Source organism: Drosophila suzukii, chromosome 2L (assembly GCF_043229965.1).
Source record: "Drosophila suzukii chromosome 2L, CBGP_Dsuzu_IsoJpt1.0, whole genome shotgun sequence".
Classification (NCBI taxonomy): Eukaryota; Metazoa; Arthropoda; class Insecta; order Diptera; family Drosophilidae; genus Drosophila; species Drosophila suzukii.
The window spans coordinates 22,528,886-22,550,743 of NC_092080.1; the positions used below are offsets into that span (position 1 = coordinate 22,528,886).

Sequence of the window (21,858 nt, forward strand, 5' to 3'; positions counted from 1 at the left end):
TATACGCTATAATACTGACCGCTGCTGTTCTTAGGCACTGCTTATCAGCTGTTGGTTGCCAGTCACACAAAAACGAAAGCACCCTAAAAAATTCTTCCCCCAAAATAACGATTTAAAATTACAATCAATGTATTTAAAATTAATTCACTAGCATAGCAGGACAACCTAAGAACGGATCTCCTCCTCGGGGTTGGGGACAGGAGGGGGAGCCGCCGTAGTAGGGGATTTTTCGGTTCCGGTAAACGGTATCTTCTGCAGATTCTCCGCCTTAACCAGGCCGTGGGAATCGGCGTAGTGCATGAGATCACAAATTGTGGGCGACTCCACGACCAGGATGTACTGGCACGTCTTTGGCTCTAACAGATACATGGACACAGCGGTGCCGCTGTTGGTCACAGGTGTGCAGGTCAGCTTCACATCGACCTCGCGAGGAAGTCCAGTGCGGTCGCAGTGGGTACCCTTTCCATAATGGTGCCAAATGGACGACGTGAAACCGGATCGACGGGCTCCCTTATCCGGGTTAGAGTTGGACCAAGCGCGATGATCTTCCTCCGAGAAATAACCCAGAAACAGCTCCACTTCGCTATTCTTGTCCTTATGGAACTGACGCACATGTCGCCCATAACAGAACTCATACTTCCACCACCCATTGCCCTAAGAAAAATCGAATAATCAGTCATATTCATGGTTTAAATGATATTCGTTCTTACCCCAGTTAGGCAGTTCTTGCCCGAAATAAAGTCCTTGATGGGGGTCAGATCGGTAATGGGCGTGGGCCCTGTTCCAGAGGCTGCCCTTGAGAGCAGGAGCTGCTGGTAGTCGCTGTCCATCTCTAGGTCTCCATTACTGATAAGCTCCAGTATGACCTTGTCCATATCCCCGCTGTACTTAAAAGTGACCATGTCACCATCCGCCTTGGGCCACAGTTTTCCTGGAGCTTTGCCCTCCTTTTCCTTGGAAACCAGCAAATCCGCCTCAGATTCCGCCCATTCGTTCAGCTCCGACCGCAGCATGCTCAGTGGCCTGTGTGGCTCCGACTCGGAGTTGAAACATTGAATGGACAGCTCCTTGGACTCCTCGGCTTGAAAGCCACGGATTGTGCACAGCGTGGAGGAGAGGATAATGGCTTCGTAGTTGCAGGATGAGGTTTCCTTAAAAGAGTAAATGTCATCCTTGCCATGCGGGTAGCAAACATAGCGCACCATTGTGGTGCGTGGAGCGTCAATGATGTCGCACATTGTGCCATCACTGTATTCCATCTCGAAATAAGGATATCGTGTATTGTCGATCTTCAGGCTCTTGTATTTTGGCTTAACGCCCGCCTTAAGGTCCGCCTCCCAGGCCTTGGTCAGCAGCTCCGTCTTGTCCTCGGTCCATTTTCCCAGGTAGTACTCCTGGAACTTGACGTTCTTGCCCTCGCGCTCCTCGTGATACTGACGCACATGGTGGCCATGGCAGATTTCGTAGGACCAATAGGCTTCGATGCGGTACGTGCAGGTCAGGGCGGAGAAAATGGGCTGCAGCAGACTGATGGGAGCTGCGGATATTTTAAATGATAAATAAATTATAAATTTACGAAGCGAATCTCCGAATGTCTTACACAACTCCGGCTTTTCGGACTTTTCCTCCTCCTTCTGGTGCTCCAAAGTGGGAATCAGACAGTCGTATTTCTCCTTGTCCGGTGTGTAGAAAGTTCGCAGCTGATTGCCCAAATCCTAATGGAAGTATTAGTAATCCATATGTATATATAATTCAAGTAATAGTTATACTTACTGGCTGACCAATCAACTCCGGCACTTCGAAATCAATTTTATACAAAATTGAATCGTCAAAATCCTTGGCTTCGTGGGACGCCGCTGAAATAATCAGACTAAGCAGCAATGCTATTTTCGTTATTATCACGTATGAGTTCTTCATTTTTGTGTTTTCTTTGCGATTCCTTCACATGAGTATTTTCGTGACAAATACAAAAATATTTATAAATGCTACGTGTTGTTTTCCTACAAAAGTAATGAACAGATGTTTTTTGTAACCGTGGAACTGTGAATGCTGATTGCAGAAGAAGAAGAGAAATTGATTTTCTTGTGGGAATGTTGTTTTTCTTTGAACTGATAACCGTTTTAACCGGTTAGCCGTTACAATTGTGTAATTCTCAAAAAATTATTTGCAATTGCATAAAACAAAAAAACCCTGTTATTAACATAGTAATATGTTATTTAGTTTATATGTTATTTAGATCATATTTTAAATTTATTTATTTATATAAAGCTAACTTACAGTGTAAAAATATGAGCTAACTTAAAATAATACTAAAAGGCTTTCAGCTCTTTTTTGTTATTTTATATCGAGACAGCTTTCTAAAATGGTATGGGATAAATTATTTTTACGAAGGAAGGAGAGGATTTTGTTAATGTTAATGTTGGTTGGGTTTGCAATGGTGTTAATAGTGTTTTCAGAGTAAAATGTACCTATTTTGTGTTGGGATAGTGAGGGGCAGCTTAATATTATGTGGTTTATGTTTGTCGCTGCTATTTACTTAGTAACCTAAACTTAAGATTAATTAAAGTTCAGTCCTAAAAAAATAGATCAGAATATCATTGAAACGAATCCTTGATCAGATCAGATCTTTTAAAATGTAAGGGTGTTGATTGCATATGGTACTTAGATTACTTATTTCAATTAATCCTGTAAAACACTTACTAAAGTGTTTACTTTTGGTTTTATTTAAAAATATTTTTCAAAAGTTATGTTATATTTCCATCTGAGATAATTTTAATAAATTTCGGTTTCAATAAGGTTTCCGCAACAACCCCATCACAAATTAAAATGCAGTTTCACGCTTATCTTCAACATTTTTATATTTTCATTAACAAATATCGCTTATAGAATTCAGTTCCCTATCTCATGCCCCTCGCCGCTTCCGTTTTCCCCGCTGACCAGCCCGGCTCCTGGTCCTTGTCGTGATCCAGAGGCACCTTGTCGATGGCATCTAGGATGAACTTAATGGAGTGCGCCGTCTGTGGCAGCCACTCCATGATGCGGGAGGTAGTCGAGACTGGCGGCGTCGATGAATCGCCATCGTCCACAAAATCGGCATCGCCACCTGACAGAGAACGAACACCTCCCAGATAGTCCGTGTAGTCGTAGTCACTGGTCAGCGGATTAACCTTGGAGTAGTAAATGGCGGCGAACGTCGAGTAGATGATCAGCAGTGCTGTGCCCACCTGCGGATTAGGTATTAATCGGAATTAGATTATTAAAATATGGATTTCCTATAAAAATCAACCTATTGAAATTGGTACAAAATCTGGGTGCGTGCACCATGCATGTCATAAAGCCCACATGCTCTCTGACTTTAACGTTATTTTCTTTAATGGTTGGACTTATGGCATTTTTGAAAGTGTCATAACACCCGCAAATTAGAGATTTATAATATAATAAATTAATATTAATATAGTATAATTAGTAGAAGTCATTTAAAGCTAATGTGACTTCTGAAGTCTTGTTTGGATAAGAGTGCAAGAAAAATTTTGATTTCTCTCATAAAATCTTATTGAAAAACATGATTAAAAAACTTGATATAAGATAACTTCCTAGCTAAAAAATGCCAGATATTTTTCATAAAATATAGCCTAACAGCCTTTTCGAAAAGATATTTTTAATTAGGGGAATAAATATATCAACTTTTCTAGCTAAGTGTTTCCTCTTCATTTGTATTTCCAGTTTGGAAAAGTCATGATTGAGTGCTGGTCTATTGAAAGAAATTTACGTCTGTATTTAAAATATTAGGTAAAACATGTTCTTCATGGTTTAAAAAGTTCCTTTCCACTTAAAAATTGACTAAAAGATCCTATTTCAAAGAACATACGAATTTTCCTTTTCATAATTTTCCCAAGATTGATATTGCTCTAAATACTATATAGCGTGATTATTCACTCACCTGAAAGACGGCCCAGAACTTGTAGGATCCCTCTGTGATGACGAAATCGTAGTAACCCTTGAGGGGATCGCCCTTGATATAGCGACCCTCGCCCACATCCGTATCAGCTTTCTCCTCCGCCTCGGCGTCGCGTCTATGTCGAAGTCCGCGAACAGATCTCACGTTGCCCTTCTCCCCTTTGAGAGCGGCCACTTTAGTGGATGGAGCCGATGGCGTTACAGTCTCAACTTTCTCCATCTTCTTCGGTGGCTGCTTCTCCTTCTCTTCCTCCTCCTCCTCCTCCTCAGAGCTATCTGGAGCAGCTGTCGTCGTGGACGTGGTTGTTGACTTGGTTGTCGTTGTGGTTGGCTTCTTGTTCTGGTTCTTTTTGTTTCCCTCCATACGGGGTGGCTTCTTCGAGTTAATCCTGGTCTTCTGCTGTTGCTGGCGCAGCCGATCCTTCTCGGCCTGCTTCGCCGCCTGCTCCTGGCGGAACTTCTCGGTGCTCTGCTGGTGGCGTTCGCTCACCGCGTTCCAGGCACCCATTAAAGCCTGGTACAGGTCCCAGATCTGTTTGAGACTCTTCAGCACGGTGACCAGGGTGGATTCGCTCTGTACTTGGACCACTGCATTATCGGGGGCGGGTTGAGATTGCTTGGCCAACTCAGTCTCCGGATGAGGTCGCGGCTGGAAGCCCATGGGATAATCGTACACCTCATCGTAGGCGGGATAAGGGGATCTGCAAGCAATGGAAAAATAATGCTGCATTTAGGGATTCGATTTTTAATTTTCTACAATATATGTATGATTGATGATTTCATATTAAAGTAATCTGTATTTTGCAAGTTGTTTACCATATTGTGAAATTGTGTCAGATTAATATACCAAACAAATCTTTTTATAAAATATACATATTTATTGGATTCAAAATGATATATACAAATACTGTTTGGCCTGTAGTTAATCTTCGAATTGCGTCTTTGGACTTACTTCTGTATAATATGGTTTATATGCTATGTACGGAAATTTATTTGATATGAAATATCAGCAATCTTCTCGTTTCTTTGCAAGTAATACGTTTCCCTCAGAAATATCTCTTTTCCACTCAAAATGAGAGTTTAGAAAATGCTTAACCCTATATTAATACCCTAGCGTTTCAGAATACCGACATTAAAGTATGTTTAGGTAGTAAAGTTTGTTCACCTATTAAGACCTGCCTGGAGCTTCCTATTATTGCCTTCAGGTGCAGAGTGAGTAGCCACTGGAGCTGGCTTCTGTCCCTGTGACCAGGGGGCGTAGAATGAGTCGTAGGGACGTGCCTGCGACGCCCTGCCCTCATCTGGAATCGCCGACGAGTCGTCCTTATCATAAAAGTGTTCCTCCTCCGCCGAGTCCTGTCTGGACTCGGGATACGGATAACGCCCCGGCCCGTAGTCATCGGCAACATCGTAGTAAGGATCCTGGTCGTAGGAGTCCTCCCTGCTCTGGGGTGGACCGTAGGCATCCTGACGTTGTCCCATCACGGGATCCATGCTCTGCGCATTCACCACCACCGCCTGCTGCTCCTCGTAGAAGTTTCTACCCTGCTCCGGCTTATTTTGATTGGGATTAGTTGCATTTCCGGCCTCCCTGGCAATGCGTTCTACGGTGGCGATTTCCGTATCATTTCCGGCGCCGTCTTTGAAGTGATTCCACATGCGTGTAAGAATCAGGAGATCGCTTTCTCCACCGGAGTTTCTCTGCGCCCGTCCAGCTTCGATCATTGCCACGGCCGTCAGAGCGGTCGCAAATAGAAGTAGGGTGAGTACAAGAAACCACATGGGTGAAAGACGCCGTGGCGTCTTCGCCGACATTTCCTCGTAGGCTGACATTATCCGCGTGGCACTTGAATACACTTGTTCCGAATCCTCGTTTTCTAGCACAAACCGCACGGCCAGTTGGCTCGGAGTTTAATCGACAACTAACCGAAGAGTCCCAAGTGCTGCTCCAGAAAAACTCCGCCTTGCGATGGTGCTAATGGCAGGTTTTTGGATATCTAGAACATCTATCCGTAGTGGCTCGTTGAAAGGTGCTAATCCGTGGGCCGCGTGCATCATCGTTATTGGGCCAGTGCTCCAGTTTCGATTTAACGGTTCATCCGCCGCCGAGTGCCGCAGCAATTAGCACCATCCATCCCCATGTAGCCACTACTCCTATACGGACACCGATCCATCTCCATTCATTTATGCATAATCCCTGACTTTGTTGTTTGCCACAAATTCGTTTTTTTTCGCGGTGAAAGTGTGCAATATGATTCTCTTCTCAGAAGATCGAATCTCGGGCTGAGGAATTTAGGAAGCCGTAATTGGTCGCATTTACTCTGAGTCTTTGCTTTTGGATAAGTGTATACCTTGTGGGGGGGACCTCCATCGAGGTCCATAATCTGTCGTGTGCCAGGCGTAACTCACGATCTAGGAAAAGCTTACATACATATTTATCTATAGATCGTGGCAAGCGTGCGACTTTCATTATGGGCTTAGAAAGAAATCTATTTCTACTCAAGATACAAATATTTGTGCAACAACAATGGGATATTTACAGACCGGTGACATCCCCCAAATGGCTGTAAGAGAAGTCACATGATCAAGAACATTTAATTGAGTGAATTATAATGAAATTATAATCTAATATGATCATATGTATGTGCTTCAACAAAATCATCATCGAAACGCTCTTCCGTTTTAGAAGATGACCCACAGAATATATTTAGTAACTTCCATTTTAGATATTACTTTCAAGTCATTGTTAGAGTGGAATCGCCAAAATCATCATTTTAAATCTTAACACTCTAGCTTTTGTAGTTTCCAATATTCGGACGTTCAAATAGACGTACAGACATACGGACATGGCCAGATCGACTCGCCTAGTGATCCTAATCAAGCAGATATGTATGTATTTACTTAATTCTACAAGTAAAGGGTATAAAAACTTAGAAGCCAAGCTCATAGCAAAAAGTTTTCTTACATAAGAAATTAGAGGTTTATTATAACTCATTCCAACTTAAATTTTTATTACCAACTTCGATTAAACACAATATTTAGTCGGTAATAATAACAAACATTATTTGCAATGCTCATAATATCGCTAAAAACTTAAGAACTTAGTAGCGTTCCACTACAATATCATTTTACAATCCATTTAAATCTCCCAAGATTACAGATACCACACAATTTTTACAACACGCCTTTTTACACTTTAAAATGAATGCATTTGTTCCATATTTTCTACCCATTTCTAGATTTTTCTGAATCACTAATGCGTCATTTGTTTACCGGCACCGTTGGCAAACTAGTTTTGTTACCCCCAAAATTGTTTACATTATGGTTTGGACCTCTCACTTGTTTTCCTCTAAAAAGCTGTGGCGGCAAAGCTTATTTGTGTTTGTTGTTTTGTTTGAAACCTCCGCGATAGCGCTTATCGCTCGATTTTGTTTTATTATACCTTTGACTCGTAGAGTAGAAGGGTGTGTTGTATTCGGGGATAAAGTATGTAACAGGTAGACCTTATAAGGTGCATATATATGTAGTAACTACATATATTCTGTTCGTCTACGCAATATCTCAGTTGTAAGGCTATCGGATGAAAATTTACCAAAAATCGTATTTCTGTTGCAGGATATACCATCGGACCGGATCGGACCATTATACCACAGACCAATATAATGTAATCTAGCTTCGCTGTTTTTGATCATGGTCTCTTCCACTCTCGGACGACTATATCAAAAAGCTGCTGTAGAAATGAATTACAAATTAATGATAAAATAATCACACATAAATTCTAGTTTCGGTATCTGTAAAAACGTTTGATTTTTATGGTTTGAGCAGCAAGTTTATGTATTATTTATCCACAGCTTGTCTAAGTTAGCTTCTTGAATCCCTGCAGTACCAGTCATCAGTAATTCATTAAAAATTCACCAAAATAACTTCCTTGTTGTTCATAATTCCTGCATTGTTTTCGTTTTCATTGATGAAATGTTACGGGCATATCCAGGACTTATGTACATGCATAAAGAATTCTTCAACTTTAAATTGACATGACATCGACCAAAATTGTGTTTTGTCATCAACATTTTATCGACTTTCTATCAAACTTTAATGAACTTTTTTTCGAAACGAGAAAATTAAAGATTCGGATTTGAAACGATTGTCAAATAAGAGAGTGGCTCGGCCAAAGTCGAAGTCGGCACATTGATGATACATACGTTGATGTCAATGGCCTATTGCCGCTGCAAGCAAAAGAGCGATATTTCATCGCCTGTCGCCCAGAAGTCACTTTTTAGTAACTTCTGCGCGATAGAAACACGAAAGAACACATTTTACAAAAAAGAAAATATACTTAAATAGCGTAGAAGTCACTTAGTAAACATTTTACAAAAACATAAACGTTCGGGATCGCGAAGAAGTAACTTCTGAGACACTTCTGGACGATAGAGAGATGGCAGAACACATTTTTCTGGTTTTTTTGTACATTAAGTTACTTCTAGAACACATGAACAAGATGAAAACGTCCGTGATATTGCATTCTGATCACGGAAAGTATTAAAATATATACATATATCTATGAAAAGGTAATATTAAAAGTTTGGTTATACCAAAAATAAAAAAATTTCCCTCCTTAGTCCTATACATTTTATTCGCGTTTGAAGTTGAAAAAAACCGAATATTAATAGGATCCACTGTAATAGTGCCCTTCGCGACAGAAAATTTTTGCAGGGTATACAAATGTATGTAGCGTTTAAAGCTTTCAAAATCTGTAAATAATTTTGGGAACATCACTAAGTTTTAACTAATAGGAAAGTTTACATTCAATAAGTATGTATGACTAACAGCAAATATAAATTGAAACAGGCAGACGCATCATGAAATTCGATTGTCCCAATATTTGTCACTTGATTATTAATATTCAGCATATGTGTACAGCTTATATATATGTACATACATATGTAGAAAAACCACCTGATCGAGCGTCTGTTTTATTGTTTACCAAATAAACAACAAATATCAACAACGCAATTTAAAAAGCCGGCAAATGGCGCAAAGAGAGCGAAACAGAGAGGCCGAATTCCATTAGGGTGGACCTTTCTGGAAGTTTGTTGGATCTATTTATGTTTAGTTTGTATGTATGCGTGTTTGTGTGTGCGCGGTAAATAACATGGCTTTTGTAAATTTTCCACATGTAACGTGAAAATAAAACTTATTCAACGTTGGGAAAGCCTATACAAAGATGATCAATATGCATAAGTGCACCCACGCACGCTAATTAAACCGGAAGGTATGTGGGGTGTGCGCAAGTTTATTTACCTGTGTAAATTGCGAACTTTCAATGGAAGGTCGGGAATGTTTCCGCTTGAAAACTAAATGTCAAGCTGCGAATATGCACTTATTGTACTTGTTCGACTTTTATTTTATTTTGCGATATTGTCGATCGCTCTAAACAAAGAAAACACTCCGCTGCAATTGCATTGGCGATAATCGAGGAGCTGAGTGCAAATGAGTTCAACTAAAAGGCTATAAATATGCACGCCAGCACACCGACGTCGTTGGAAAGCAATCTCGCTTGGAAATGCGCTGTAAAAATAAAAACACACATAACATTCAGTTTTGGTTTTCTCTTTATTTTATAAGTAATACCTAAATCAAACTTCATAATTTGAAACGCACTAAGGCTTAGCAACTAAAACGTGTAAGTCTGAATTAGTTTAGGAATATGTTAGAAGCTAAGAGTAATATCTGCTTTATGCTTTTTTTGTGTTTGTGAAATTATAAGCGAAATAAAATTATTATAAAGTTCACAAAGTTTTGCGCCGCATGAAAACCCGATGCACAAATACAAATGCAAAGCGTGTTTCCAGGTGGCTTTTGTTGTTCTCTCTCTCTCTCTTCTCTCCTCTTTTCCTTTTACTTCCAGCTCGACTCGATTGCTGTGGCTGTGATTTTCTTTTTTTCCTTTAAATTCGAAGATTTATTTTCTCTCGCTCTCTCCTTTCCCCGTTACTTCTTGCACTCCCGCTGCACAGACGGCTCCCCCGCCCCCGGCGATTCCCTGCATCAGTTCTTGCAGGCGGCGGCCTTCTTGTTGTTGTTGGTGTTCATCAGCTTGGTGAGAATCTTGCGGGAATGGCCAGAGGGGTCGAAGTGGTTGGTGTGCTCGGTGGCCTCCTTCTTGGAGCGCTGTTTGCCGCTGTGGCCGGAGAAAATGTGCTTGTCATGGTCGAAGTTGTAGTGCTCGTACTCATCATCAAAGTGCGCCTTGGACATAGTGGCGATTTGGAGTTGCGAAACTAACTGCGTTCTTGCTTTTTCTCTATGTAATTTTCTGCTCTGCAAACTCGCAGACTGGCTTTTCACTAATCGACTGCTTTCTCTGTTTTCCACTTTTCGCTGCGTTGCGAACGGAATTGAATTTTTTTCGGCCGAGCATCTGCTTTTTATAGGCAACCGAGCTTTTTTCCCTCCTCCAAAAGCTCTCTCTCCGTCAGAGTTACCAGATTTTGCTTTTAACAGTACTTGATTGGTATAAAAACTCTCTTAAGTTGAAGTTTCTCGAACATTTCAATTATTTCTTTCCTTTGTAGTTATTATTTACCTTTATGATTCTTAACTTTTAAAATATAGGCCATTTAAATAACTTAAACGTATTTCTCTTGCCCTGACAACCCTATTCCTCTCTCAACCAGAGAGAGTCCCGCTTTTAAACCATTTTTGCTGCGCAATTTAATTTTTTGTTATTTACAAAGTGCGCGGTAAACAAAAAAAAACACACATCGCCAAACATATTATTTTACCTTGTCCATTTATTTTAATTATTAAAGAACTTTTCACAATATACACGTCTCAAAAGTCTTATATAACACCCGCCCACCTTGGCCCCCAACATATGAACACACAAACGACCCCCAAAGTGCATTTACCCAGCATTTATTTCTCCACATTATAAATATAGAATTAAATGCAACACGAGTTCTGGATGATCGGCCACTACACTGCTAAGAATTTCACCTTTCTTCATCAGAAAACTAATATTTTAGGTGATGACTTCTGGAAACTTCTTCTAAATCGTTGGCATATTTTTAATAAATTTAAAATAGTGAAACCCACAATAAAATGTATTCAAGTGTCACCATTAATATGTACATTTTTATTTGGGTGCACTAGAACCTGATCGGCTGACCCAGTTCCCTCCCACCTGTATCGCATTTGTTTATTTCTAAAAAGCGAAAAGCTTTCAGTTTGTTTTGGTTTAGTGGGTTTTATATAAAAAGAAAAAAACAGATGTTACGCAGCGTTCTGGCAGTGATAAGGTGCTAACTATCGTTTTCGTTAGTCATTTGGGAGGTATTCGTTCTGAAATTTACTCTGGAAACGACGCAATAGATTGTAATCACATTCTGAGATAAGATAGAAATAGGACGGCCTTAACAATGTTGTTTAAGAACCTTCCACAATATATCACAAGTTTGTTTACGATTCATTGGTTGGAAATCATTTATGAATGTTCTTGAAGAGTTTTCTTTTAGCTTCAAGGAAAACTGACCATTATAAATACGTTTTGGTCGTATCGTAACGGACTTTTTTAAAGACCTTCCATTCAATATGTGATACTATTAAATTGTATACCGGTTCCTTCCATGATACGTTTTCTGTAATCTTGTTTGCCAAGTTTATAGATTGCTTCTTCCGCTATCATAAAATGTTCCACTTGTAAGTTTTTACTCTTTTGGTAGCCAGCATACACGATTCTGATAGATTCTTTTTCGGTTTTCAAAAATTTGTTTCTTTAAAGATTTCAGAAAAACCTTTTATTTTATTCCTATTTAACAGTCTCCTTGGGAAGTAGAGTTTTCAGTCGTTTATCAGGATTCGTATCCCTTTTTGTCTTGCTCTTGACTTCCTTGGGTTTCTTGTTGGGCGCCGAGTAAGTCTCTATCACGGGTAAATCGAAGTCATCGGGAAAGGAACTGTCCACCGTCTCCGAGAGCTCCAACTGCACCGCCTTCTCCGTGTGAACCCGCTGAACGTGCTCCTTCATTTTGTCCGAACGATGACTACTAAATCGACACAGCTGGCATTTGTACCGATTCGGACCGTTCTCGGTGTGCTTTAATGCATGACGCTTGAGGTTCTTGCTTTGGCTGAACTTGCAGCCGCAGATCTCACAGATGAAATCCCTTCCCTGTTTGTGGGTTTCAATGTGCAGCTTGAGGTTTTCCTTACGATTGGCTCGATGCTTACAGCCCGAAACAGTGCAGGCGAAGAACTCTCCGGTGTGGAGGAGTTTGTGGGACTTGAGGGCCTTCATGTGGGTGGTGCTGTAGCCGCAGACGTCGCAGAGCATCTGCTTCTCGGGATTGTGGACCAGAATGTGGTTGCTCAGTCCCTGTTTCCACTTGAAACCCTTGCCGCAATGAGGACAGATGTGAGGTGTTTCCGTGGAGTGCTTGGGCTGGTGGACGAGCAGGGCAGCTCTAGTGGTGAAGCGTATGCCGCACTGCAGACAAAAGAAGGGCTTGCGTAGGTCACCGGAGTGCCTGCGAAGATGTGTGTCGTATTCTCGCCATTCTAGGAAGCCCACCTCGCAAAGGGAGCAGGTCAAGTGAGAGGGTTCACAGCTGCCCATGTGCTCGATCATCTTCTGCACCTGGTAGCACTTGTAGTCACAGCCAATACAGTAGTTCACCTTGCTGCTGGACTTTACGGCCCTCGGGTTCTTTAACTACAAGGCAAAGATGATAGTGACACATATAAAATAATATTGAATAGAGGACTCGCACCTTAAAGTAACTCTGTCGGTTCTCAAACACATCCTCCGCTTTTGAAGCTGGCTCTGGATTTAGTTCCCCCTCTCCAGGGGTCGTATCTTCTGATGTTTCCTTCACTTCGCCCAAGGGCTGCAACTGGTAGAGGTTCAGCAGTTCAGTGACAGCCAGGATTTGCGCCAACTGCCGAAAGTGTGGCTCATGTTCCTTGGAAACAGACATGATGTCCTCGTAGAAAAAGTCCACAATTGTATGCAGGCACTGCGAGCAGCTGAAATCTCGGATGGTGATCTTCAGAGGATTGTGGATGGAGAACTGCTGCTGCTTCTGGTTGGTGTTTATCAACTGGCTCTGGGCGGCCAGCACGCAGAAATGGACACTCAGGCTCAGGGTATCATCCGAATCCAGTTCCAGGAGCAGGTCACAGAACTGTCCGGTTCTCCGCTGGTTGTTTAGGTAATTAGACACCTTGGAGTGCAGCGGCTGGTGAAGAGTGGGTATAGTTTGCATCGCCTGTGAGTGCAGCATTTCTCGTGCTTGATAAAACCGAGATCAAAACAAAATAATCAAATACTTTGAGGTAGGACGCCAAAACAGCTGTTACAAAGTAGGACCAGCCTGAGGTTCGCGGAATATACTGACTACCAAATACTGACTAGTATTTTTGTCCGTTAGTTTTAAAATGAAAATGCTGATTGTTCTGCCGCTTCTTAATTAATGGAACTCAATTTAACTTATACAAAATCGTGTTGGTTGAGATTAAGAATAAAATTATTCTTTTGTGATTGTTTCAAAAAAGAAATGTCTAGGGGGGTTAATTTTAGAAGCAAACAAAGTATACCCATCACTCAGTTAATCAATTGAATTTGTAAACCAATAGTCCTAATAGTGAAATAAAATTGCGCCAGGCACCCAGACATGCCCAGATCGGCTCGGCTAGTAATCCTGATACATGTATACTTTAAATAAAAAAATGTTTAGAAAATTGTACTCTTCTTTCAAAGATAACTATCTAAAAATAAAAAAATGTAACCCAATTATAACTAAAACAATTGTTATAAAAGTTGTAAAACAAGTAAAAGCACTTACAAAATATCAGATACCATTAATGGGTATTGAATTGTTTGTTTAACACTTGGCACTCAAATATCAAGCGTTTACATGGAAAGTGGAAATGTTTATAAAAAGAACCCATTGCACAAGCTCTTCTCGGTTTGATTCTCGCATTTGAGCTTCAGTTGAGAGGCGACGTTGGGTTTGGAATGTCACAAACGGGCAGATCGTGTGCCTTTTACATTAATTTATTAGTCGGTGTGAAGCTAAGTTGAATCAAATGAAATCATAACGCTCTATTGTTTAGCTTCCTATAGGAAGTACGCGTATTTAACCTCCGAATCTGTTTGTGTTCTGAAATACCAAAGCCCAATGAACATTACACTGCCAATTAAAGCCGAGTGCGAATAAATAAGTTTTTTATAACTAGCAAATTTCTGAGAATTTGCATTTTCTATTGTTCGGAATCTTATCGGATCTTGGTCAAATGTTCTATTTACACTGTCATTGAAAATAATTATAATCCTTCGGTTAGCATAAGGGCAAAATTACTGTGAGTCCCAGGGTAGATATACATTTTAACGAGCGGTACGCAAATGAGAAGGTGGTCTAGGAAGTCTAAACATCGAAGTTAATTTACACAGACTTTTCTTGCTAAGCTCCCTTGTCGGGTTCCAATTTTTTTTTATAATTGGTACCCCATATAACGCGTTTAGATAAAGTTCTACCTGTGCCACGGATTTTGGGGTCTGGGTCTCAATTCATTAAGTCCAGAGCTCTCGACGCGAGCGGTTGATCTGTTCTGATCTCTCGGAGTGTCGTGTTTATATTACTGCTCTGATTCCGAACCGCCGATTAGCGTCAGTTGCAATCAGCTCGAATCAGCAGTAATTCAATCAGAGATATGGTGGGAAAAATTGTACAGCTTGTGGTGGTGGCTCTGCTCATCTCCTGGACGGAGGCTCAGACCGAACCCCACTACGAGGATCCCAACAATCTCAAGGTCTGGCTGACCATCAGTGCCCGCAAGAGATTTCTGGAGGTCTCCTGGAGTAATGCCCCGGCGAACAAGGGTGACCAAGTTCTCGTGACGAAGGAGGATGCGCTCACCTTCCAGACAAAAGTGCTGCCCAAGCGCACTCCTTTAGCCTCCTTCCGCAGCGAGGAGGGAAGTGGTTCCGGCGAAGGATCCCCCAGCTATGTTCCCATCAGTGGGTTTACAACCAGACCGGAAACCCAGTCGAGCTCTAAGGAGGAGAAAGAGCAGTACTGGGTGGCGAATGGAGGCGCCACAGATGTTGTGGCTGCCATTAAACCAAGTCAGGGATTGTCCACCCAGTGGTTCACCACTGGACTACCCTATGATTATGCCTTGTCCAGGAATGTGACAGTTCAAACCTCCTGCTACGGCTTTTGGGCCAGTTACATCGATGGACAGGGCAACATCTTGGCCAAAACATGCCTCAAGGGGTTTCCTCGCTGGATGAACGATCTGAAGTCTAAAATAGGAGAGATGCGCTTGCGAGATCTCTTTATTCCCGGATCCCACGACTCCGGCTCATATCGTCCCAATTTTGATCCACTGCTCAGGGAAAGTCTGGTGACCAAGTACGCCCTGACCCAGGATGAGGATATCAGGGGGCAGTTGATGCATGGAGTTCGCTATCTGGATATACGGGTTGGGTACTACCGAAACTCACCGGACCCGTTCTTCATCTATCACGGGATCACCAAACAGCGGCCTCTGCAGGAGGTTATCAATCAGGTTCGGGACTTTGTCCATGAGACCAACGAGATTGTCATCTTCGGACTCAAGGAGTTCCCAGTTGGTAAGAATTTGATGTATACTTGAAACTTTTAGCTTCTTTTCAAAGTAATATAACATCAATGGATATCAGTATTATTTCGATTAGAAGAAGGGATCACAACATTTTTCATCAAGTCCTAACCATTGATACATCCCAATTCCTGTTTCCCTTAGGCTTTGGCAAGGGACTCGGTGTACACCGCCTGCTGGTCAGCTATTTGCGCGACCAGTTCCAGGACCTCATTGCTCATCCTTCGCTGACCTGGCGGGCATCCTTGCGAGACATTTGGGCCCGAAGGCAGAATGTGTTTCTGGCCTACGACCATGAGGCCATGGTGGAAGAGTTCCCAGAAGTATTGTTCGGGTCCGTGGAACAGCGCTGGGGAAACAAGCAGACGTGGGCTCAACTTGAGGGCTATCTGCGGAACGTTAATGACTTCGACGTATCGTGAGTGCACATACCTATTGGTAACACGATAAGATTCAATTATCGCTCTTTGCTCCCGCAGTCGATTCTCCAGCCGCCCGGTGTCCGATATGGCGGAGCTGACCCCGGAGACCTGGGACGTCATCCTGGACAAAACCGGGGGTCTGCGCAAGATGGCCGATAACGTGAATTGGCGGGTCTCGCAGCTCTATCGTAATGAATTGGGCACAAATGCCAATATAGTGTCTGTGGATTTCGTGCGGGGCACCACAATCGTGGAGACGGCTATAGAATATAATACCCGTAGGATTTATATGTAGAGGGAATTCTCTTTTTTCGGGGTCACATTTAAAAGGTAATGTCTTGAAAACAAGTTTTGAATTTGCAGTAATACATTTATTTGCTAAGCGGTTAAGTTAAACATCCAAACGATGCTTATTGTACTGCTGTGTAGCTTCCCTAAACATGTCACATTTTAAAGTTTGTTCCCATAAAAGCGCTTTCAACGACTTCCTGATTATGTTAAAAAGGAATTAGGATTGTAGCACCTAACCATAAATTTTAAAGTAAACTTTAGTGGGAAGTAAGCCAAAAAGGCCTTGGGATGTGTAAAACCTGTTAACTGAGGAGCTTGCTCAAATAAATACATACATACATACGTTACAAACTAAATTCTAATGTGTGCCGATTTCGTTGAGGGGAATGCCAATTTCCTAGTGAAAATATAATACAAATGGGACAGGGCTTGCTTAAAACTGTTTAAAATTTAACAAGATTTTAGAGTTTTCAAATATCAATTACGAGTGTTTTCGAACTAAATGCACGAAGTTCTACGGTGGGGTAAACATATCTAGTTTATCGCCTCATTCGACTCGATAATGGTGGTATTAAAGACGGCCCGGCAAATCTCCACAACCGAGTTGGACAATCGTCCGTAGCACTTGGGCTTCTTTTTCCAGGCGATGAAGGCGTAGTAGAATGGAATGCCGGCCAGGGTGATGGCGACGCCAATCAGGAGATTTCCGGGCTCCTCCAGATTCGGGAGCAGTACCAACGTGACGCAGCCCACCATGAAGATAATGGGCAGCGCGAGATGGACTTTAATGGGTCGTGGCAAGTCGGGCCTGAAAGAGTGCAAAAATATTTGTTATTTAGACAGATTGACAACTCATTAAACTTACAAATTAAATATGTGAACAACACATTTCTAACTTAAAGTATTATTAGTAAGTTAATAATATTAAGTATTAACAGCTGGTTTATATAAGTGACGGAATACGGACTTTATTCTGGTGGCCAAAATCTTAACCTACCATAACCTTCTAAAGAATTTCATTACTTTTCAGGTGGTTAACTATTATATGTGTAAATTAAAAATATTTAGATTGGCTAGGATTAATCATCCCTTGATTAACTTTAATAATTTCTAGCATTTTCTTTAAATATCCTTATAATATAAACATGCTTAAAAGCGATTACCTATAAAAATACCAACCTCTTATGCCGGAGCCACAACATTCCGGCTATGCTGGCCACCACTGAAAGCCACAGTACCGAACTGAAGTAGTTGATCAACTGGTAGACATTATCCGTGAGCAGCATTAGCAGCGACATCAGACACTAAGGGTAAACATCATATTATATCATATATCATATTTATCATAAATATGCAAATATCATATAACAATTCTCGGATAACATGCAAACTTACTGTGAAAATCAGGGCGGGAATAGGAGTCTGTTGCTTGACGTGGAACAGCTGGAAAAACTTTGGCAAATGCCCCTCCTGAGCACCAGTGGCGAACAGTCGCGCCGAGGTGAAGAGCACCCCGTTCACGCCTCCAAAGGTGCTCAAGGCCACGAAAATGGGCACCATGAAAGCCAGAGGTCCGAACACCCGGTTTCCAAAGGTCACCGCCACGGCCAAGGAACTGAGCATCTCCGGTTTGTTGACCACTGCGAAATAGGCCAAGTTAACCAGAACATAGATGCCCGTGACCAGGGGCATGGCTATCCAAATGGCACGCGGAAGATTTCTGCAGAGAGATAAAAAATAAGGTTATTAAAACTTATGTTTTAGTAAACATTTTTTTGAGATATATGCCACTTGCTGATATGCAACACATTTTTGATAAATAAATATATATTGGGAAAATGTAAATACCATTATTACAAAGGCTTTAATAATAATAAATAATTGAATAATTGAATAAAAACATAATTTTTCGGGCTTTTCTAATATTTAAATAAAACTGGTAGCTCAACAAAATTATGTTTGAAGCTAAAAGATTTTATAAATAAGTATATTTAGTATCCCAATCCAATAACATCTTTAATGTTATTATGTTTTTCGCGAACAGCAAATTTAAAATCTAAGGTTTGAAACAGGATTCGAAATACTGTAAGCAAAATAGTGTAGTCCCTTTAGGGAAGTAATTTCCTTCGTTAAACAGCCCATGGAAATATTTAAACTAAATTTATTGTCATATAGTTGTTATCACTCTTAGAAAAGACAGAAATAATACCATCTGGCAATTAAATAACATTTAGATATAATTTTCCATGTTCGAATGAAAATAGCGTAAATTTCTTGCTTGAAGTTTATCATGTGCGAAAAGGAACGTGCTGTTTTCAGAGAATTCCACTTGGCTGTGGAGGGGGTGGAACACTTAAATTGATTGCTGCGCTTCGAGAGCAAATTGAATTCGTTAGGGAGGAGGGGGCAGCTTCCCGCCCACTCGACCACATTCTAGGACCCGCGACTCAAGGACGCTCAACAAGTTTCCACTTGTTGCCGCCTGCGCATGACGCAAAAGGAATGAATAGGACGAATAACTCAGAGTAACCCATTCCACTTTCGCAGCCATTTGTCATGATGGCAGGACGGAACCCTCGGCCCCCAGCCACTTACTTGTACGGATCCTGCAGCTCCTCCGTGACAAAGTTCAAGTAATTCCATCCGCCAAAGGCAAACAGACCGGAGTAGAAGGCGTAGCCAATGTTGCGGGCAGTGTAGGTGCCCTCCCAGGGATTGCTGAAGTTCTCCAGCCTGCCGGTGGCCATGTAGTACAGTCCGGCCAGGATAATCATGATGAGGGCCAGCAGCTTGCCCACCGTGAATACGTCCTGCACCTTCATCGACACCTTGACGGAAAGGCAATTAATGGCGGTGAGCAGAGCTGGGAAATAAATTAAAGTTAGTTGTTGCCTTGGGAAAGGGTTGGCTTACTCACTTAGACAAATGGCAGCCAGTAGCTTCACTGCGTTCTGCGGTGGATCGCAGTCCGGGAAGAAGGGCTTGGCCGCATAATGGGCAAAGGTTAATGCCACTATGGTCTAGAACAAAAAGATATGTATTTAAAGTACATCAACCAGATTAAATAGTTTGTTCTATCGCGTGCCCGCCTTTTGTTTTCATTCGAGAAAGTTGTTTTCCCCGTAATTGAATTCAATTTCGGTCGAAGGTAGCCGCCACTTAATAAATTTCTATTTATTTGCATCAGCAACCAATTCAAAGCTCTGCCCATCCATCAATCAAGACAAATAAACATTCCGTAATTCAATTGACGGTCCTTAGGAACTGACCTGCGTGGTTGGCCGGATGATGAGCAGTGCTATCCAGAGTCGCAGGAATCCCACCAGCGGTCCGAAGGACACCAGCAGATAGGCATAATCCCCGCCAGATCTGGTGATGCTTGTTCCCAGTTCGGCGTAGCAAAGAGCTCCGATCGTCGATAAAATCCCACAGGCCGACCAAATCAAAAGGGAACTTCCCACGGATCTGAAAAAATAAACAAAGAGCGTGAAAAACAAATAAACAAATTGTGCAAAGAGAAATAAGAGAATTTGTGATAGGAATACCATACATAAATATATGGCTATTTAGAATTAAAGCAAGAGAAAATGCTTAAGTAAATAACCTCGACTATTAGATACCCGTTTCTCTGCTAAAAGGAGTGTGAGAGTAATGGAGATATGGTTGCAGCAAATCGGTTGTTTTCACGCTACATAGCGCCTATAGCGCCACCTAGCGTCGTTGCATGGCGTTTTCTGCATGTAATGTGCAATCTCGATTGAATTTGCAAATTATTAATTATTATTTCGATATAACTTTTTAATGAATGGTCCGATTTAAATAATTTTTGGCATGTAGATGAGTATTAATTATAAGATCAAATCATTTAAATTCTTAGAAAATATTAAAAAATGTGGGTGCTAGACGGGTCTTAGGCGTTAGGGTGTCGTGGCCCCCTGCTTAAACAAACTTGAACTGCGCAGGAATCCCAAGAATCTGCATGCCAAGTTCCAACATTGTAGCTCTTTTAGTTTCCGAAATCCCAGCGTTCAATCACAGCGACAGACCATCATCGCTAGATCGACTTGTCTAATGATCCTGATCAGGAATATACATATTTACTTTATGTGATCGGAAATGCTTCCTTCTACGTGTTATATACTTTTCGACGAATCTAGTACTCTACGAGTAACGGGTATAAAAATAGATTGTCCATTTGGTAATTTATAAATATTTTAATTGTTGTTTTTTCCGTCGTTTAATAAGTACTATACGAACGAAACATATGTAACCTTGGAACTGTTTTCCAACTGCCTTATTCTTATGACGCACACCTTTCTTGCCTCCTTATCAATAATTTGAATGTTGGCTCGCCTTATTGACGTTATTCTTGTAACTGGAGACAAGTCGTTTAAATACGTTTTAAAGCTGACGCAATATTTGCGCAGAATTTCGAGGGCGAATCTTCGAGGGAAAATCGACAACTAATAAATTTATCTTAATTGGTGCCAAAGGAATGTATGCGACAATCTATCCATTAATTAAAGGTTAAATTGACCTTTTTGTGGACAAATTGAATTAAGGATGATGCTGTGTGTATGTGGGCGTATGAATATGCAAATCATCTCACTCACTCGGTGTAAAGAAAGACTCCAGTGGGTGCGATGAAGATGCCCGATCCGATGATGGTGCCCACTATGATGGCCACTCCGTTGATGAGGGTTAGCTTTCGTTTCAGGACAATCTTCTCCTCAACCTCGCTGGGATTTGTGTTCCCGGAGGAGGAGCGTCTGTTTGTGGGCTCAACCAGGCTGGTGGTGACTCCATTGGCATATCTGTCCGTCATGATTGAGTGCTGGAATCTGGTTCTGCTCTAGTGCTGGATGACTGACATTGCCACTGAAAAGCAACAAAGTATTTGAATTTTAAATGTGCTAAGTTTTACTATCGCTGAACGAGAGTTCAGCACGTGTTGCGCAAATTGTAAACAAATGGCTGTCTTTCGCGTTTAGTTTTTGGTATACGAGTAGTTACTAATTGCTCTTGAAGACCCAATCTTTGCTTCGCTGGCACCAAAGTAATCTCTCATTGTCAGACATAAACTTTAATTATGTTTTTAGACAGCACTATCTTCGATACACAAACATTAAGCTTTAAAGTACGGTCTTTGGGGGTTGGCGTGATATTTTCCCATAGAGTTGCGTGTGTTTTTCTAGTGACGCCTTCGCCGCGTGCCAATTTTCACGATTTCGTCATCAAACTGCGACGCGTGGCAATGAAATTGCAGTTCCGAAGTTGTAGCTTTCTGACACTTGCCCCTTGGCTTTTTTGCAACGTTTGGAATGCAGTTTGGCTGATTATTTTGGTTTATCTTGTCTGTTTTGGCTGTAAGACGCGATTTCTTTTACCTCGAGCGAGACACAACAAAACGGCTTCGACTGCGAACAGCGACTGTGCGTTGGCATCGAGACGAGACCGGCATTTCATACTAAAATTAACAATTTCCACCCCAAAACCAGAGAGAGAGCGATTCGCGTTTGTGAGTCATGAAATCCAAAGAGAG

At 41.5% G+C, this 21,858-nt stretch overlaps 6 protein-coding genes across 8 annotated transcripts; 1 reads left to right on the plus strand and 5 right to left on the minus strand.

The window, feature by feature from the left end:
- Nucleotides 1–111: 111 nt before the first annotated feature.
- LOC108004945 (endoplasmic reticulum lectin 1) lies at nucleotides 112–2,061 on the minus strand. Its single transcript, XM_017068047.4, has 4 exons — nucleotides 1,774–2,061; nucleotides 1,601–1,715; nucleotides 711–1,537; nucleotides 112–654 (listed from the first exon to the last, which is right to left on the minus strand). The coding sequence occupies exons 1-4, from the start codon at nucleotides 1,915–1,917 to the stop codon at nucleotides 166–168; spliced, it is 1,575 nt and encodes a 524-aa protein (XP_016923536.3). The 5' UTR covers nucleotides 1,918–2,061; the 3' UTR covers nucleotides 112–165.
- Nucleotides 2,062–2,840: 779 nt separating this feature from the next.
- LOC108021719 (nucleolar protein 58) lies at nucleotides 2,841–9,400 on the minus strand. Of its 2 annotated transcripts, none has more exons than XM_065863879.2 (3): nucleotides 9,259–9,400; nucleotides 3,941–4,658; nucleotides 2,841–3,224 (listed from the first exon to the last, which is right to left on the minus strand). In XM_065863879.2, the coding sequence occupies exons 2-3, from the start codon at nucleotides 4,616–4,618 to the stop codon at nucleotides 2,898–2,900; spliced, it is 1,005 nt and encodes a 334-aa protein (XP_065719951.2). In that variant the 5' UTR covers nucleotides 4,619–4,658; nucleotides 9,259–9,400; the 3' UTR covers nucleotides 2,841–2,897. The 2 variants fall into 2 exon arrangements, with proteins under 2 accessions (XP_065719951.2, XP_016946045.3); XM_017090556.4 differs by lacking the exon at nucleotides 9,259–9,400 and adding an exon at nucleotides 5,123–6,454.
- A 151-nt stretch (nucleotides 9,401–9,551) lies between these two features.
- Nucleotides 9,552–10,364, minus strand: LOC108006966 (nuclear protein 1). The gene has a single exon (XM_017070575.4). The coding sequence runs from the start codon at nucleotides 10,213–10,215 to the stop codon at nucleotides 10,006–10,008; it is 210 nt and encodes a 69-aa protein (XP_016926064.1). The 5' UTR covers nucleotides 10,216–10,364; the 3' UTR covers nucleotides 9,552–10,005.
- Nucleotides 10,365–10,618: 254 nt separating this feature from the next.
- Nucleotides 10,619–13,316, minus strand: Plzf (Promyelocytic leukemia zinc finger). The gene is made up of 2 exons (XM_017071120.4): nucleotides 12,729–13,316; nucleotides 10,619–12,670 (listed from the first exon to the last, which is right to left on the minus strand). The coding sequence occupies exons 1-2, from the start codon at nucleotides 13,239–13,241 to the stop codon at nucleotides 11,768–11,770; spliced, it is 1,416 nt and encodes a 471-aa protein (XP_016926609.3). The 5' UTR covers nucleotides 13,242–13,316; the 3' UTR covers nucleotides 10,619–11,767.
- Nucleotides 13,317–13,946: 630 nt separating this feature from the next.
- On the plus strand, nucleotides 13,947–16,672 carry PLCXD (Phosphatidylinositol-specific phospholipase C X domain containing). The gene is made up of 3 exons (XM_017089671.4): nucleotides 13,947–15,595; nucleotides 15,748–16,021; nucleotides 16,083–16,672. The coding sequence occupies exons 1-3, from the start codon at nucleotides 14,671–14,673 to the stop codon at nucleotides 16,318–16,320; spliced, it is 1,437 nt and encodes a 478-aa protein (XP_016945160.3). The 5' UTR covers nucleotides 13,947–14,670; the 3' UTR covers nucleotides 16,321–16,672.
- On the minus strand, nucleotides 16,375–21,853 carry JhI-21 (Juvenile hormone Inducible-21). Of its 2 annotated transcripts, none has more exons than XM_017089670.4 (8): nucleotides 21,704–21,853; nucleotides 20,930–21,194; nucleotides 19,586–19,781; nucleotides 19,234–19,336; nucleotides 18,912–19,179; nucleotides 17,712–18,036; nucleotides 17,496–17,620; nucleotides 16,375–17,124 (listed from the first exon to the last, which is right to left on the minus strand). In XM_017089670.4, exons 2-8 carry the CDS (start codon nucleotides 21,139–21,141, stop codon nucleotides 16,851–16,853), a joined length of 1,503 nt encoding a protein of 500 aa, XP_016945159.3. In that variant the 5' UTR covers nucleotides 21,142–21,194; nucleotides 21,704–21,853; the 3' UTR covers nucleotides 16,375–16,850. The 2 variants fall into 2 exon arrangements, with proteins under 2 accessions (XP_016945159.3, XP_036668773.3); XM_036812878.3 differs by lacking the exon at nucleotides 21,704–21,853 and adding an exon at nucleotides 21,330–21,522.
- Nucleotides 21,854–21,858: the final 5 nt, after the last annotated feature.

Excerpts from the sequence above, each read along its gene's own strand:
- LOC108004945 (XM_017068047.4), bottom strand. The coding sequence starts at position 1,917 with ATGAAGAACTCATACGTGATAATAACGAAAATAGCATTGCTGCTTAGT. Across the intron at positions 1,716-1,773 it reads CGGAGTTGATTGGTCAGCCA|GATTTGGGCAATCAGCTGCG; the intron begins GTAAGTATAACT and ends TACTTCCATTAG. Across the intron at positions 655-710 it reads GCAAGAACTGCCTAACTGGG|GGCAATGGGTGGTGGAAGTA; the intron begins GTAAGAACGAAT and ends GATTTTTCTTAG.
- LOC108021719 (XM_017090556.4), bottom strand. The coding sequence starts at position 5,790 with ATGTCAGCCTACGAGGAAATGTCGGCGAAGACGCCACGGCGTCTTTCA. Across the intron at positions 4,659-5,122 it reads CTCCAGGCAGGTCTTAATAG|ATCCCCTTATCCCGCCTACG; the intron begins GTGAACAAACTT and ends CATTGCTTGCAG. Across the intron at positions 3,225-3,940 it reads AGTTCTGGGCCGTCTTTCAG|GTGGGCACAGCACTGCTGAT; the intron begins GTGAGTGAATAA and ends CCTAATCCGCAG.
- LOC108006966 (XM_017070575.4), bottom strand. The coding sequence starts at position 10,215 with ATGTCCAAGGCGCACTTTGATGATGAGTACGAGCACTACAACTTCGAC.
- Plzf (XM_017071120.4), bottom strand. The coding sequence starts at position 13,241 with ATGCTGCACTCACAGGCGATGCAAACTATACCCACTCTTCACCAGCCG. Across the intron at positions 12,671-12,728 it reads ACCGACAGAGTTACTTTAAG|TTAAAGAACCCGAGGGCCGT; the intron begins GTGCGAGTCCTC and ends TTTGCCTTGTAG.
- PLCXD (XM_017089671.4), top strand. The coding sequence starts at position 14,671 with ATGGTGGGAAAAATTGTACAGCTTGTGGTGGTGGCTCTGCTCATCTCC. Across the intron at positions 15,596-15,747 it reads ACTCAAGGAGTTCCCAGTTG|GCTTTGGCAAGGGACTCGGT; the intron begins GTAAGAATTTGA and ends TGTTTCCCTTAG. Across the intron at positions 16,022-16,082 it reads GTTAATGACTTCGACGTATC|TCGATTCTCCAGCCGCCCGG; the intron begins GTGAGTGCACAT and ends TTGCTCCCGCAG.
- JhI-21 (XM_017089670.4), bottom strand. The coding sequence starts at position 21,141 with ATGACGGACAGATATGCCAATGGAGTCACCACCAGCCTGGTTGAGCCC. Across the intron at positions 18,037-18,911 it reads GAGCTGCAGGATCCGTACAA|AAATCTTCCGCGTGCCATTT; the intron begins GTAAGTGGCTGG and ends ATCTCTCTGCAG. Across the intron at positions 17,621-17,711 it reads TTCCCGCCCTGATTTTCACA|TGTCTGATGTCGCTGCTAAT; the intron begins GTAAGTTTGCAT and ends GTTTACCCTTAG.